Consider the following 17198-nt stretch of genomic DNA (forward strand, 5'->3'; position numbering starts at 1 on the left):
CGCACCTTGCTTCCACAATGCCAAAATGCCGCCAGACAGCCCTTGGGATTCTACTGCATAGAGCTCCCAGTCTGCCTCTAAGCGTCGCTGTACTCGACAGTGCCCACTACTAGACAATGCGTTTCATAGAGGAAGTAGATCTCAGGATCGTGGACCTGAACTAGCCTCCTGAAGGACGACATGAAGGACGGCTTAGCCGCCCCCTACAATTCCAAGCTAGGATCCTTATGGAGAGAAGTCCGAGAGGTCGGCCACAGGCTCGTCAACCCCCTGGGCCTCAGGGTCCATCTCCACCTCATGGTAAGTGCTACCACCCTGATCGTCATCCGCACTAGCCCTGGAGATGACCTGCAACACAGCCGCTCTAACCCGTTGAACGACCGACGGGTGGTCCCCAACCGACCTACCATATTCCCCCTCGCATCCCATGTGGTCTCTAGCCCCAACCGTCACAGGTCCCTGCTGCGTCACCCATGGGGCAACCTACCAAAGCTGAGCCCCAGCCGAGCGGGCCTCGCCATCCGATCCAGACCTGCCCGATACTGCCTCCCCTTGTCCTGCAAGCACCCTCGTAGGACCTAGGGTGGAGAGAGACTCAGGAACTGGGTCCACAACAGGGGCACCCCCAGCGGTAGGGCTTGGGAGCCAAATTGGAAGATTGCGGTCGCTCCACCGACTGAGCCTTCTGGGGGCCCGCACCGCCATCCCGGCCCCGGCCCGCAACGCCAAGGCCCAGTTCCAGAAGTGGCCCAAGGTTCCTGCGCTGCTTATTTGATTGGCCCGTAGGCCGGCCTCGCTTGAACAGAGCTTGGGCTGGCCTGCAGCTCTGACAGGCCGTCCAGCACCCCTGCCGGCCCAGCCCCACCAACCAGGGGCTCCGAGTCCCCCAACCTGGCAAAAGAGCCGAAGGCCGGGTCGACTCGGATGCCCTCGGTTGGGGTCTTGGACACCTGGAGGCCCGCCACCGTCGCCAGCTGCTCCTTCGACGGAGATCGACGCTGGGCCACCTTTTCTGCCAACCCTCCAGATCCAGCGGGGACCCAGGAGGGCCGGCCCAAGCCATTGAGGAGGGCGGCCGAGTTGAAGATGACCCGACTGAGGGCTCGGTCGTCTTCCTCGACTGCGGTGGCCCCTGATCCCGCGGGATCCGGGTGCGAGTCGCCACCAACCACAGGTCGTAGATCGGACCGGAGTCCCCCTCTCTGGAGCCAAGCTCTGATGCTCCGAGGGCATCCCCGATGTCCACCGGGGCACCCTCCCCGGTCTGGGTCGATTCCGGGAACTGACACTCGATCGCTGAGTGCCCAATCTGACGACACTGGACATAAAAGTCTGGGATACTTTCGAAGACGAAGGGCTGCCAGAGCATCTTCATCTTCCCATACATCCAGACCTCCGGGAGGAGGGGCTCGGTGGCATCGATCGCCACCTTCACCCAGGTGAAGCCCATGGCTCGCCGCTCCTCGGTCACCCCGTCCACTGCCACCGGCCGTCCTACCCGAGCGGCAATGTCGAGGATGGTGGAGGTCGACTAATACTCCGGTGGAAGCCCTAGAAGCCGGAGCCAGACCACCACAGTCTTCACCGGGTCCTCCCGTGGTAGGAAGTCTGGAACCCAGGGCTCCATGGCGAGGAGTTGCCCCGCCACCACCCACGGCCCCTCTAACAGTGCGCGGTCCCGATCTGCGGTCGACCGGAACCATAGGGCGAAGTGGGCGAAGTGGTCTTCGGCTAGAGTCACCGCCGCCACCTCTCCTGTTTTCTTCAATCGGGCAGCCACATTCTTGTTCACCCACTCGGCCGGCACCCATCGGCCGAGGCTTCGTCCCACCACTGACAGTCCCTCCCACTCCCGATGGGCCACTGCGATGGGCTCCTCCGCGAGCTCCAGGACAGCCGAGAAGCGGCGGCCTCGGCTTCCGTGGGCCAGTGGGTCACCCAGGGCCTTGGTCTTACCCGAGCCTCGGCTTTCTCCCCTTGGTGCCCCGGGACCGTACTTATGCCTTGAGCCGCCACCTCCGCCTTCTTCCCCGCCGACGCCTCAACTGCTGGACCCGCCGCCTGCTCCATCAAGCCACCAGACCCCTAGGATAAACCACCTAGTAACACCTGGCACACACGAGAGAAGGTTAGAGTACCAAGAAAAACACAAACCGAAACACCCTTGATGGCCGAGGTGATGCTGTGGCCGCAAGCGAGCACGCGAGCCCACAGGAGCCACACCACCTCCCACGGTTCACCAAAAGCGCCCACTAGCTTCCCCGACGACCACCATGCCGGCCGGCCCACCGCCATGCCCTGCACCACCGGCGAGGAAGAAGCCATGCAGCACGAAGACCCGCGTTCCTTCTCCTCGGTTCAATCCTGCACACAGAATGTTAGAAGAGAAAACCCAAATAGAAACAGAGTGTGAATCAGAGGGAAGCCGGAGCTACGCCCACGCTTCCGCCGCACACTGCAGGCGAGGCTGGCCTCTGGTCTCTCCCCTTCTCCCCGGAGGGTACGTGTGGCTGACGATAGAAACCGTCGGAGCCAATGCCCTCCTCGGGTCGCCGTAGAACCTCCTTACCCCACACAGATACTCCACCGCGGATGGAGAAGACGCTCGCCAAGCACCGCCGGCGACGAGCTAGCTGTTAGGGCACGATCAGAGGGGAGCCGGAGATACGCCCACGCTTCCACCGCATACCGTCGGTGACGCCGGCCACCGGGCTCTCCCCTGCTCCCCGGAGGGTACGCGTGGCTGATGAACGAAACAGCCGGCGCAAATGCCCTCCTCGGGTCGCCGTAGAACCCCCTAGCCCCACACGGAAACTCCACTGCGGACGGAGAAGACGCTCACCAAGCACCGCCGCCGACGAGCTAGCCGTTAGGGCACGATCCGAACCTTCTCTCTCTTCGGAGGTTTCTCGCTCCTTGGAGCTTCTCAGTCTAGAAACTAGCTTTCTACGATCAGTTTTAACACGTCCATTTGTGAGACGTCCCTACTTGGTTGATTGCCCAAAAGAGAGCACAAAGCAACAACACCTCTCGTATAGTCGTATGTCCCAAAAAATTCTTGAAATTATCAAAATTTTAGTATGAACAATCGTCGTTGTTTATCAGTATAATGAAATAAAACTATTTTTATCCCTAAAGCCGATGTGAACATGATAGTTGATTATTATTTAATTACTTTTAAATAAAAATGCATATAATCTAATACAAGATGATATTGATAATGGCGTTAGAACTTGGGTCTCACATAGAAAACCTGGTTCCGCCCCTTACCAAGTGGTGCTTTAATAGCTCATGTTATCGACCAATCTCGTATTTTTCTGCAAGAAGAATAAGTGCCATATATTCTCAAAAGCTGAACTCTTAATTATATGATAGTGTTTGCACACTTTAAATACTTCCTCTTTGAGATTGATCAGGGCTTAGACGGATCGGAGTGCCTGGACTTCCTCGAGACGTCAAGGAGGGCCGCAGGAGAGGAGATCGACGCCACATTAATTGGGGCGACAGCACAAAAGAGGAATGGAGAGAGGAAAAGATGTGGCAGAGGACTGGTGGTGCTAGTCTTCCATGACCGGAAGGCCATATATCGATTGACCACAGCAATGTCGGCAACCAAACGATGCTCGAAAAGGAGGAAGAACAAAGACAAAATTCCAAAACAAAACTGAGAAGCGAGCGAGCGATTAGATTTAGGAATGGGCTGTTCCGGGCCATGCCCCAGCACAAGCTACAAGCCAAAGGTCAGGCCACATCCAAAACTGATGCAGGAAACCTACCAACGCAACCTACTATGATTTCAGAGATCAGTAAGCTTTCACAAAAGTAACTTAAAATTTAAATGTTGCTGATTTTTACTTCGGTTATGTTAGAGTTAAGGTATGAGATTAATCAATTTAAGAAATTAGGTTGCAATCAAGTATTACGGTTTATTCTGATCCTAAAGAAACGTCTCGTTGCTAGGGTGTGCTAATTTAATATCAAGATTTCTTTTCGGTGTGCGTTGCGAACACTTTCATTTTTAGGACGCTGATCTATGAAGAGAGGGAGTTGGACAGGCTTGGATTTGAACGTCGAACTAAGACTGTGCCATCACCTTAATAGAAGTAACTAGCCAAAAAGGAAGTACGGCGGGTCCAAGTAGGAATAAATTCACTAAGAAGTATGGGCATTTAAAAGGCGAATAGGATGGGTTTGGTAGTAGATGTCCTAGGTTCTGAATTTTTGACAGCAAAGTAAATTTTTAGGTGTCTGGCTATCATGCAAGAGAACTTAGAACACAATTAGATTAACAAGCCTAAGAGAAAGAAGAACCTATCACCTGTCGTGGATCAGAAGTTCTGATTCTTACGTTTGTGGATCTGAAAGCAACGAAGAACGCAACCCCGCAGCGCATAAATTTCAGCAAGGCTGAATGTTGAATCCTGTTGAAGGTGAAAGTCGTATGTCACGCCCCGAACCCATCAATCGGGTCCGGTACGCGACCGGCCGCATGAGCCCTAGAGCAGTGCCCTAAAGATCATGCAAGGCCTAAGATAAACAACAATTCGATAATTCCACAGTTAATCACTTAAATCAAATATATAAATCCAACTTGACCAGATAATCAAATTGGTTCATTTACAAAAGCTTTCAATATTCATTGATATCAAGATAGACTAAGCAACTAATGACTCTCATACTCGCACTCTGCGCTCATCCCATCCATGTCTATGCATCCTGCAACTCTGAAAAAAAGAAAGAAGAAGGGGTATGAGCTTTTCCAGCCCAGTAAGAATCCCAACAGCCACATACCGTAATAATAATAAAATAATCAAAACATCAAATAAATGCCATTTCATCTTTTCAAAAGCTCAACAAACAACAAGTGTATATAATCAGTACATATATACAAATCCTTTTTCACATTATATGATCCATTCCCGTATTACTCTGATACCCAAGTTTTCAGACTTTTCACTTCTGGCTTTGGACTAACCAAGATCATGACCCAGTCCAAGACTGCACAAATCCCACGCATAAGCTTGTGGCAGCTATCCCACGCGTAAGCCCGTGGAGGCTATCCTACGCATAAGCTCGTAGAGGCTATCCCACGCGTAAGCCCGTGGAGGCTATCCTACGCATAAGCTCGTAGAGGCTATCCCACGTATAAGCTCGTGGCAGCTATCCTACGCATAAGCTCGTAGAGGCTATCTCATGACAAGATTAGTCCAACCCATTTTACATGTCTAGTTTTACATGTTTAATCACATTTCAATCACGTCACATATTTTCATAAGTTCTCAAAAATATGTTATTCCTTCCCAATTTAATTATTTCAATACTTTCATAATAAACAAAATGCACACCTCATAGTGTCATACAAGTTCAAAAACAAATAGCAACATACTGATAAAATATATCCAATGATAAATCCAATATATGCATAAATAAAAGTGCTCAGATGTAGGGATTCTTACAGAAATTTGTGGACTGACTCAAATACGGATCCGGATTACAACCTACGAGCTGGGGTGCTGAGTCCCCTAATCAAAACCTCCTGGCTCCGCTGACTCCTCCCCTACAACATCAGTTACCAATCACAAACTAAATTATTTAATATTTAAATATTCTAAACCATAATTCACATCTATTATGGGGTCCATCACCAGGTCCCCAAACATCTCAATCCCTCCAAATCTAGGGCAGTCGAGGTGGCCCAATTTCCACCCTTGTACCACCGGTCTATGTCGTCGCCAGCCGTGGCCGCTGCCATGCCGGCGATGATGGCCGGTCCCGGTGAAGAGACCAAAAGAAAGGAATGATCCGTCCCTCTTCATGGTTGGGAATACATCTCCCTCCCCCAAATCCTTTTTGATCCAAGGGCAACAACCATGGTGGCTGTGCCCTCTCCTTCCCCAACCCGACAACACCACTGACTGAACCATCGTCGGCCGCCTTTGCTGCAGTCGCCGGCGATGGTGGCTGGCCAAAGAAAGAGAGGAGAGAAGATCCCTCTTCTTCTCCTTCCCTTAGAACCGAAAGGGTCCTCCCCCTTTTCCTGCATTATTGACAGAAGGCAAGCATCCTCACAGCCACCGTGATGGTGGCTCGGCTCCCACCCCACCCGACAGCAGCCACGGTGGCCCACGACCGCCGCCGCCGCCACCGTCGCCGTCGGTGGCCATCCGACGAGGGGAAGAGGAGGAGAGGATGGGATCCCGAGGAAGAGGACCTCAGATCCACCCTCCCTCATCACATACACAGCCTAGAAAACCCTCTCCGACCTTCATACGAACCCGACCAGCCCCACCGCCATGCATCTCGGCCATCCCGGCGGCCGGCGGCGGCCAAAAACTGGAAAGAAGAGGCCGAAACAGGGGTACCCTGTTTGGGGCTCTTCTCCGACGATCACCGGCCAAAAACCCCTCCCACACGACCCAAAAATGAAACGTAAGGAAGAAGCCATGCTTACCTCGGTCCGATGAGGGTGCTCCGGCGGCCTTTCCGGCGACGAAATCAGAGAGGAAGCTCGGGTTTCCACGCGCGGGTCCAAGGCTTCTTCTCCCGATTTGTGGGGGATCTTCACCGAGGGAGGGAAAAGCTTCCGGCTTCCTCCGCGGCCGGCAGGTTCTCGGCTCCGGCGCTGGATCTCCTCCGGCGATAGACCCCACGCCGCCGCCCCTGCTGCAATCCTCCTCCTCTTCCACGATCGTGCCTAGGGCACGATCATAAAAGGGAGACGGGCCCGGTCTTTTCGTGCCGGCCCGTTATCCCTTTCCCTTTTTTTTTTCTGGGTTTTTACATTCTCCCCTCCAAAAAAAAAATTTCGTCCGCGAAATTAACGTACCTGTAATACCAAAGAGTTGAGGATGTTTGGCTTTATTTCTTCCTCGAGCTCCCAAGTGGCCTCTCTTTTTGAGTGATTGCTCCATTGCACCTTTACATAAGGAATGATCCATTGTCGCAACACTAGATCCTTTCTATTCACAATCCGTACCGGGTACTCTTCATAAGTTAGGTCCTCATGCAGACTTATAGGCTCAAAATTTACATATGGTTCGGGTCCGGAATATGTTTTCTCAGCATTGAAACATGGAATACATTATGTACACCTGATAAGCTGGTGGTAGAGCCAAGCGATATGCTACTTCTCCAACTCTGTCCAAGATCTCGAATGGACCAACATACCTAGGGCTCAATTTGCCACGAACCTCGAACCTCATCACACCTTTAGTAGGAGATACTTTCAAGAAAACATAATTACCAACCTGAAACTCTAGTTCTCTTCTCATATTGTCAGTATAACTCTTTTGTCTACTCTGAGCTATAAGGAGCCGTTCTCTAATCACCTTTATCTTATCCACAGTTTGCTGTACTATCTCTGGTCCCAGTACCTTTCTTTCTCCCACATCATTCCTGAGATCTCAAATAGTCTCCCTCTCGGAGTACCTACTCACAAGATTTTGACATACAAAAATCACAGCATCTCAAAACTTGATCCTTTCCATTTACCACACATAGTAAGTTCTTTTGATCTCCTTCAAAAGAATTCCAAACTTCCAACCTTGGATTAAAATGCCATAATTATATCCCAAAGAAATTAATTTCTCTTGATTCTACACAGAGATCATAATTGGCTTGACAGAAATAGGAGAAATCTTTAGTATCAAATGCTCTTAATATTCTATAATCATTTTTCTTTTCTTTCTCCCATATCATTCCAACAAATAAGAGATCCATGTTAAAACATTCCAAGTCTAAGACCAACCAAGAAATCATCAACCGTAAATGCTAAATTTAACATACCCAAGATTCTCCCAAAAGTTGTCAACAATAGAAGAATCCACTGGTGAAAATTACATAGCTACCTTTAGATCATCTATAGAATCAACAACATTCTCCTGAAACTAACTCAAGTATTCCATCATAATGCCTTTTAGATCAAATATTAATAATCTTAACCAGTTTCAAAATAAGTCGGACCACCACACTTCAGCTGCACACTCTGATTTAATTCATTTAATTCTCTAAAGTCACAAAATGATTTCTGACTAAAGTATCACTTTGCATCGAAACTAAGAAAATTTAAATTTTAAATTTTCAAGTAGAAATAGAGCAAAATTTCTAGATCTTTTTGTCCTCGGTTTATATAGAGTATACTTACCATAACTAACCCCCAATCCTTTAGTCAAGTTTAAGGTCACTACGTGATCTCCACAACCTTCTTAGAATCCAAAAATATCTAGGTTTAATTTAAAGGGGGTAATTCTTGTATTCCCTTAGCAATTTAATAAGAAAATCTACATTAATTTTCCTTCCAACAGAATTTACTTCAAACTCAATGGGTTAGAACTGTTGAGCCAATATCACTATGAGTAGGAATTAACTCTATCAACCTCCAAATCCTTCTTCACCAAAATCCTTAATGTCTATGATCAATGCTACATATAATAACTCACAGAAGCATCTCAAAATCGAAATCTCTACTCAATATTATATTTTACAATGACAAAGATTTCTGGTTAGATCATAAACCTAGACTTGAGTTCAAGTTAACACATCCAATGGTCTCCAACAATTATAAGAAAAATTCAGGAGCCCAATCCAAATATACAAATTCAAATAATTAAAATACTCCACCAATTTGCATACTATATGGCCTTAAGAATTTAATCCACTAATAGAAATACGCCAATTTACAATATTCAAACATGTCAATTCCAAATATAATCCACATACAGATTTAACCTCGAAAAACATTCTGCACTAATACTACGAAAAATCTTTCTTAGCCCACTCCAATAATACGGAAGATGTATGTATAAATCACACTCTAATAATTAGTAGCAAAACCAAAAGTACGATCATATCACAACCCATATCAAGTTTGAACTTCCAAGTCATCTAAATAATATCTGAACATGGTATAACCGGTATGCCATTGTTAATCTTCCTACACTTATCTTAGGTCAAACCTCTCTTATCATAATCAAAAACAATTTATACTTTCCTTCCACACTCATCAAAAACCAAACCCGATGCATACATTTTATCACAATGCCCAGTGATCTTACACCTTAAGCACTGAATTTAATGGTCATATCCCAAGTGATCATAACCTTAAGCTATGATATATTTCTGTCACGATCCTTAGTGATCTTAAACATATGCTCAGATTCCAATTTGTCACAATTTCCAATAATCTTAAACCTCAAACTCTAATGCCACTAAGGTCACAGTCCCTAGTGGTCTTAAACCTTAGATTATAATATCATTCTGGTAACAATCTCAAGTGATTATAAACCAAATCTCTGATAGTTTTTCTATCATAATTCTCCACTGATACTCACCTGAACATAAACCCTAGGATACCTTAATTTTAAGCTCTGATACCACTCTGTCACGCCCCGAACCCATCAATCGGGTCCGGTACGCGACCGGCCGCATGAGCCCTAGAGTAGTGCCCTAAAGATCATGCAAGGCCTAAGATAAACAACAATTCGATAATTCCACAGTTAATCACTTAAATCAAATATATAAATCCAACTTGACCAGATAATCAAATTGGTTCATTTACAAAAGCTTTCAATATTCATTGATATCAAGATAGACTAAGCAACTAATGACTCTCATACTTGCACTCTGCGCTCATCCCATCCATGTCTATGCATCCTGCAACTCTGAAAAAAAAGAAAGAAGAAGGGGTATGAGCTTTTCCAGCCCAGTAAGAATCCCAACAGCCACACACAGTAATAATAATAAAATAATCAAAACATCAAATAAATGCCATTTCATCTTTTCAAAAGCTCAACAAACAACAAGTGTATATAATCAGTACATATACACAAATCCTTTTTCACATTATGTGATCCATTCCCGTATTACTCTGATTCCCAAGTTTTCAGACTTTTCACTTCTGGCTTTGGACTAACCAAGATCATGACCCAGTCCAAGACTGCACAAATCCCACGCATAAGCTCGTGGCAGCTATCCCACGCGTAAGCCCGTGGAGGCTATCCTACGTATAAGCTCGTAGAGGCTATCCCACGCGTAAGCCCGTGGAGGCTATCCTACGCATAAGCTCGTAGAGGCTATCCCACGCATAAGCTCGTGTCAGCTATCCTACGCATAAGCTCGTAGAGGCTATCTCATGACAAGGTTAGTCCAACCCATTTTACATGTCTAGTTTTACATGTTTAATCACATTTCAATCACGTCACATATTTTCATAATTTCTCAAAAATATGTTATTCCTTTCCAATTTAATTATTTCAATACTTTCATAATAAACAAAATGCACACCTCATAGTGTCATACAAGCTCAAAAATAAATAGCAACATACTGATAAAATATATCCAACGATAAATCCAATATATGCATAAATAAAAGTGCTCAGATGTAGGGATTCTTACAGAAATTTGTGGACTGACTCAAATACGGATCCGGATCACAACCTACGAGCTGGGGTGCTGAGTCCCCTAATCAAAACCTCCTGGCTCCGCTGACTCCTCCCCTACAACATCAGTTACCAATCACAAACTAAATTATTTAATATTTAAATATTCTAAACCATAATTCACATCTATTATGGGGTCCATCACCAGATCCCCAAACATCTCAATTCCTCTAAATCTAGGGCAGTCGGGGTGGCCCGACTCCCACCCTTGTACCACCAGTCTATGTCGTCGCCAGCCGTGGCCGCTGCCATGCCGGCGATGATGGCCGGTCCCGGTGAAGAGACCAAAAGAAAGGGATGATCCGTCCCTCTTCATGGTTGAGAATACATCTCTCTCCCCCAAATCCTTTTTGATCCAAAGGCAACAACCATGGTGGCTGTGCCCTCTCCTTCCCCAACTCGACAACACCACTGGCCGAACCATCGTCGGCCGCCTTTGCTGCAGTCGCCGGCGATGGTGGCTGGCCAAAGAAAGAGAGGAGAGAAGATCCCTCTTCTTCTCCTTCCCTTAGAACCGAAAGGGTCCTCCCCCTTTTTCTGCATTATTGACAGAAGGCAAGCATCCTCACAGCCACCATGATGGTGGCTCGGCTCCCCCCCCCCACCCCAGCAGCCACGGTGGCCCACGACCGCCGCCGCCGTCGCCACCGGTGGCCATCCGACGAGGGGAAGAGGAGGAGAGGATGGGATCCCGAGGAAGAGGACCTCGGATCCACCCTCCCTCATCACATACACAGCCTAGAAAATCCTCTCCGACCTTCATACGAACCCGACCAGCCCCACCGCCATGCATCTCGGCGGCCGGCGGCCGGCGGCGGCCAAAAACTGGAAAGAAGAGGCTGAAATAGGGGTACCCTGTTTCGGGCTCTTCTCCGACGATTCATCGGCCAAAAACCCCTCCCACACGACTCAAAAATGAAACGCAAGGAAGAAGCCACGCTTACCTCTGTCCGATGGGGGTGCTCCGGCGGCCTTTCCGGCGACAAAATCGGAGAGGAAGCTCGGGTTTCCACGTGCGGGTCCAAGGCTTCTTCTCCCGATTTGTGGGGGATCTTCACCGAGGGAGGGAAAAGCTTCCGGCTTCCTCCGCAGCCGGCCGGTTCTCGGCTCCGACGCTAGATCTCCTCCGGCGATAGACCCCACGCCGCCGCCCCTGCTGCAATCCTCCTCCTCTTCCACGATCGTGCCTAGGGCACGATCATAAAAGGGAGACGGGCCCAGTCTTTTCGGGCCGGCCCGTTATCCCTTTCTCTTTTTTTTTTTCTGGGTTTTTACACCGTAGAGGAGCGTCGGGATGGCTGTTGCAGATGGCAAACGGTGGAAAGAAGCCTCTGAGGATGGCGGATCAGATATGCAAATATGGAGAAAAACACCACAGTGGGCCACATGAAGGCACTACAGAAAAAAGAGATTTTAACGACATGTTTTTGCCGACGCTTGCTGCAAGCATCGGCAATGTTCCGCAGAGCGCCAAAAATAGCCGACGCATTTTAAAAGCGTCGGCAATATACGACGCTTGTTAGCGTCGTCGTAGAGTTGGCCTAAAACGACGCTTATTAGCGTTGTTGAAAACCAAACCCGCGTCCGCCCCCCTCCTCCATCCTCGATCGACATATCAAGCCCTCCTCTGCCTCCTCCTCCCTCCTCTGCCTCCTCCTTCTTCTGCCTCCTCCTCCCTCCCCTCCGGCCTTCTTCTGTTGCAAGAAACCGGTTCTTCCTCTCCCTCCGCCCGCACCCATCTCGCCTCCTCTCTCTCTCTCTCTCTCTCTCTCGCTCTCTCGCCCTCTCTCGTTTCTTCTTCGCCCCGATTCTTCTCCCTTCCCCCCTCCCGTCGCCTCGATTCTTCTTCATCCTCTCCCTCCGAACCCCGCATCGCCTCCCATAAAAAATGACCGACGCCGAGCCCTCCTCCCCCTCCTCCGCCGCCTCCGCCGACTTTTCATGCGCCGCCGTCTGCTCCACCTCCGCCACCGCGGCCGAGGCCAGCCCGCCGCCGTCGTCGGTGTGCTCCGCCTGTGGCGGCCCCACCGCCTCCATCTCCTCTGCCGCCAGCCGCCACTTCCTTGGCTTCGTCGCCGATCTCTCCCACTCTGTCCGCGGCCGCAAGATCTCCGACCCCGTTCCCCCCCTCCCCCAAACCGTCACCTCCCTCCTCTCCCTCCTCCAAGCCTAGAAGGGGCTAGTGCCAGAGCACCACCCCCATTTCATTGGGACCTACTGGGGTGCGGTCAGCACCAATTTCTGTGATGAGATTGTGGAGTCAGCTGATGCATATGTCTTTGTTGGCCCAATCTTCAACGATTACAGCTCTGTGGGTTATTCTTTGCTGATCAAGAAAGAGAAATCGGTGATTGTGCAGCCCAACCGGGTGACTGTTGGTAATGGCCCTTCCTTCGGTTGGGTTTTCATGGCTGATTTCTTAACTGCACTTGCACAGAAGCTCAAGAAGAATACCACAGCCTTGGACAATTATCGACGGATCTTTGTACCACCCTGCCTTCCTCTCAAACGCGAGAGCAATGAGCCTTTGAGGGTCAACATCCTTTTTAAGCATATCCAGGCAAGCCTTCGACAAGTTTTGTTATTATCTATCGTTCTCTTATTAACCAATTCTTTTCTTCAAATAATTTTCGTTAAGGTTGCCTTCTGTTCTAGACTTCCCGTTGTTATTTTGGCTGCAAATTTGTCTAAAATTTAAATTTAGTGGCACTATTTTCTTATGCATTTAGCCTATATACGGGTTTACTCCGTGAGCCTCAGTTTGCCAGAAGCTTGTGAGATTGAATTTGTTCTGCTTTTTTCTTTCGACTTTTAATCTTCTCTATCTCCCTCACTCTTTGAGCAGAACATGTTGAGTGGAGATACGGCGGTTATCTCAGAGACTGGTGACTCTTGGTTCAACTGCCAAAAGCTTAGATTGCCGGAGAATTGTGGGTAAGTAATCTTCTTGTAAGTTCTATGTCAAATTGTTGACTATGATTTGATCTTCTAATTCTAGAACCTTTAGCTGCCTCTTGTGCTCATACTATAACATTATGCATATATGAGTTCCAGATGCAGTATGGGTCTATTGGATGGTCAGTTGGTGCCACTCTTGGATATGCGCAAGCTGCCAAGGATAAACGTGCAATTGCTTGCATAGGAGATGGGAGCTTCCAGGTATACTTAATGCACCGAGTTAGTGTTTCCAGTTTGGTTAGGATGAGATGGGAGCTTCTGTTTTCTATGTTTACCCACCATTTAATAACTCTTCTGCATCATTGCTCAACTGTTCTTTCTTCTTCCTTTAGGTGACGGCGCAGGATATTTCCACAATGATCCGTTGTGGGCACCGAAGCATTATATTTCTGCATATTACAGTATCAATACATGATACATTGCGATCTTTGTGCCCTGCTGATCATCTGATTGCTGTAGCCTGGTTATTTTTGTGCAGCTATACTGCTAGAGAGAGAGATGTTAGTGCTGATAAAACATCTGAACAACGTGCTCTGCTTGTGGAATCTAGAAGGTGAGAAGTCTTTCTATTTTAATCCTTTGATGCATAATGATTATATAGTTGAGTCCGTTTGTGAAATTGCCATGCTTGGCACAAAAGACTGTAGTACTGATATTTAAACACTTCTAGATGCTGGGCCAGGTATTATCTTTTTGACAAGATTCTCTTTAAGTTAATTGTTCATATCAATCATTATATAATTCATTTTACTACATTTCGCTTCTAATTAGATGAAGAGTTAGGTCTCTCAACTACATTTAATATTTATTAAATGGATTTTAATTCTTTCTGCTGATCCTGAAAAGTTGGGTTAGGTCTTGTATGGCTATGAATGCTCCATCTTTTTGACCCCTGTTCCTACTCCCCTTTTCACTCGAACCTGAAGGAGAAACTCAAGCACAATCCCCTTGTCACTCACAGAGCGCACCAAACGAGCTGGACAAAATGGAAGAGCAGAGATTTGATAGAGCGAGCTGCTCAGGTATCTTCTGGAATAGAAGAAGTTGCCATAGAGAACACCAATGCAATTCAGAGATAAATGCTTGATTTGGCTTTTGCTTGTGAATAATCCAGTTCATAGAATCGCAATGAGAGAGATGACTGGCTATTGTTTTTTTAGTGGCTTGCCCCATTATACATCTTCTGTGCTTCAGCTATGTATATGTTATTTGCTTTCTCTTGGTATTTCAGTAGTCAGCTGCAGCCTCCAAATCTTTCAGGTAATTTGAAGGTTAGGATTGATGGTCTTGTAGTTTGTTGTAAATTATTGTATCAGGTCCATGCCTTTATTTGTTGGCAAATCATTGGATTTCTGATTACATTCAGTAATCAAACCAGCAATAGTTTCTTATCACTTAATGTAGCAAGTTTGAGTTGCCTATGATTTGCTATTTTATTTGGAGTGGGCTTATTATGGTGATGTGTTTTCCCTTACAGTTAATCTGTTTTCTTCGACTGTGATTATATATACTTCTGCATGTTTGATTCACACCTATGATCAATGGTGAATACACATGAGTAGTGTTTCTATTGATGCGGTAGATATTATGTTGCTGGAGAAATGCACTCGAAGCTGAAACGAAATTGCTATATGCTATATGCAACCTCTCTTCTAGCAGAAAAACCTATATGCAACCTCTCTTCTAGCAGTTTTATTTAGCAACCTCTCTTCAAGAATAACAGGGGCCAGGTACCAGGCGACCTCTTGTTTCTTCTGTGTCTAATGGAATAGTTCTCCTCCATCGTACCCAGTTTCGTGATCTAACGCATCCAAGGCTCGTCAGCATTTAAGGAATGTAGGCTTATTATTACTACATTTGGTATTGGCTAATTGTCAGGGGTTTATATAATGCTGTGTGTTTATAATTTACATTCGTATTTTTATTTTTTTTAAAAAAATAGCAATTCCGACGCTTTAAAGTGTTGGTAAATAAAAGTTGTGGCACGCCTACGCCGATGCTAGAAAAGCGTCGGCAAAAATACATTTACCGACGCAATAAAGCGTCGGCAAAAACAAAGATTTTCCGACGCAAATGAGAGCGTCGGCAAAAATGATATTTACCGACGCTTTAAAGCGTCGGCAAAAACACAGAATTGGGCATCCGGATGCTTTAAAGCGCCGGCGAATGTCATTTTTGCCGACGCTTTCCTTAGCGTCGGGAAAGCCTTGTTTTTGCCGACGCTTTCTCTTAGCGTCGGCAAAAACTTTTGCCACTCTAGTATCGCCAACGCTTTTGCGACGCTTCTGTTTGCGTTGCGGGAACTTTAGCCGACGCTTATAAGCGTCGGTAAAGATTATAAAAAGCGCCGGGAAAGATGAATTTTCTTGTAGTGAGGGGAGGACTCCTAGTTGGACTAGGAATCCTAGTGCGGTTTGGAAAGGGGGTGGCTGATTTGGTTGGCGTGTGTGGATTCCTAGCCGAAATAGAAATCCTATTGCGTTGGCATAAAAGCGAGAGATAAGGGGGCAAGTGGCATGGTGGATGAAGAAGTCCTTAACGGCCAAGGACTTGTTGAGGGTGGGGTTCACGCGTGGGAAGAGATGGTTGTGGTATGGCCGGTGGCTAGCACTAGGATCTCCTCGTTTGTCAAGTTTGTCAAGGAGTTCTTGCTGAAGATGGCATTCTTGGAGAAGATGAAAGCATGCCGATGACGAGGTCCCACTGATGAAGAAGATCTCTGGAAAAGGTAGGAAAGGATAGGATTGAGATGAAGGAGTTTTGGAGACACAAGAAGAAGAGATTATGGAGACGCAGGAGGAAGAAGAAGATGGCTTCACGCCAAAGGAGAAGAAAGAGGTGTCGGCCAAAGCCAAGAAGGGATTATTTCATTCAATGCTTGATGCCCTAATTCATGGGGTGTGGCCTTTAAATAGGCCTTACATCATGACTCAAACGTGGCCCTCAAGTCAAGTTAATCAATTGACCAACTCAATCAATTAACAACTAACCAAACTTGGACCCTTACATCAAATAATCCCTTACCAAAATTGATCCAATCAATTGACCCAATTACATTACTTAACAGCTAACCCAATTGACTTGTTTAATAACAAAACAATTGACCAAATTAACTTGACTAAAACAAAAGCAAATGACCAAATTGACTGGATTAAACAAAAGCAAAATGCAGCAAAATAAAAATGTAGCAGACTCAAATGGACCCAATCTGGGGGCCCTGATGTCAAACTTTGGTGCGGTGTGAGTAAATGGCTCTGATGGCTCCCTCATCTGAAGGAACGACTCTGATGTCCCTATTAAAAACCCTTCAAGTCGTCATTAGACTAGGACTATTGTTAGCTCAGAAGGCCTATGGTTGGGGCCTCAAGGGTTTCTTCTTGAATAATGACATGAAATTAGCTGCTGAGAAAATTTTTGCAAAGTGGATGGATGCATTGCAATATGGAGAACCAATAGATGGATTCTCCTTTGGGTGACGCCAAGCTATAAATTCATGCTTACAAGAAACACTAGCTCTCGTAAAAAAGGTAGTTAAGTAATTGTTCATTTTACAAAATTTCAAAGAAATAAGCATGCATTTAAAAGAAATGGCAATATGAAAGTGCATGCATAGAAACTAGTAATTCTCAAAAACAACTTCTCAGAGTCATACTGCAAGAACAAGGAACTTATCTCACAGTTCTCTCTCATGACTGGATTACTAGATTGTTTCTTCTAGAATCATTTTACCCATTGAAAGATTCCATTTTGCCAGACTTCGTGAAATCTGAACATGTTTTCACAGGAAAGATTTCCCAGAAGAAT

The 17198-nt window shown here is 46.7% G+C and overlaps 1 protein-coding gene across 1 annotated transcript; it reads left to right on the forward strand.

The window, feature by feature from the left end:
• The first annotated feature begins 12658 nt into the window (after window positions 1–12658).
• LOC120106773 (pyruvate decarboxylase 1-like) lies at window positions 12659–13951 on the forward strand. The gene is made up of 4 exons (XM_039119826.1): window positions 12659–12996; window positions 13282–13370; window positions 13478–13595; window positions 13727–13951. The coding sequence occupies exons 1-4, from the start codon at window positions 12844–12846 to the stop codon at window positions 13949–13951; spliced, it is 585 nt and encodes a 194-aa protein (XP_038975754.1). The 5' UTR covers window positions 12659–12843.
• The last annotated feature ends 3247 nt before the right edge of the window (window positions 13952–17198 follow it).

Source organism: Phoenix dactylifera, unplaced genomic scaffold (assembly GCF_009389715.1).
Source record: "Phoenix dactylifera cultivar Barhee BC4 unplaced genomic scaffold, palm_55x_up_171113_PBpolish2nd_filt_p 000630F, whole genome shotgun sequence".
NCBI classification, from domain to species: Eukaryota; Viridiplantae; Streptophyta; class Magnoliopsida; order Arecales; family Arecaceae; genus Phoenix; species Phoenix dactylifera.

Excerpts from the sequence above, each read along its gene's own strand:
- LOC120106773 (XM_039119826.1), top strand. The coding sequence starts at position 12,844 with ATGGCTGATTTCTTAACTGCACTTGCACAGAAGCTCAAGAAGAATACC. Across the intron at positions 12,997-13,281 it reads TCCTTTTTAAGCATATCCAG|AACATGTTGAGTGGAGATAC; the intron begins GCAAGCCTTCGA and ends CTCTTTGAGCAG. Across the intron at positions 13,371-13,477 it reads AGATTGCCGGAGAATTGTGG|ATATGAGTTCCAGATGCAGT; the intron begins GTAAGTAATCTT and ends AACATTATGCAT.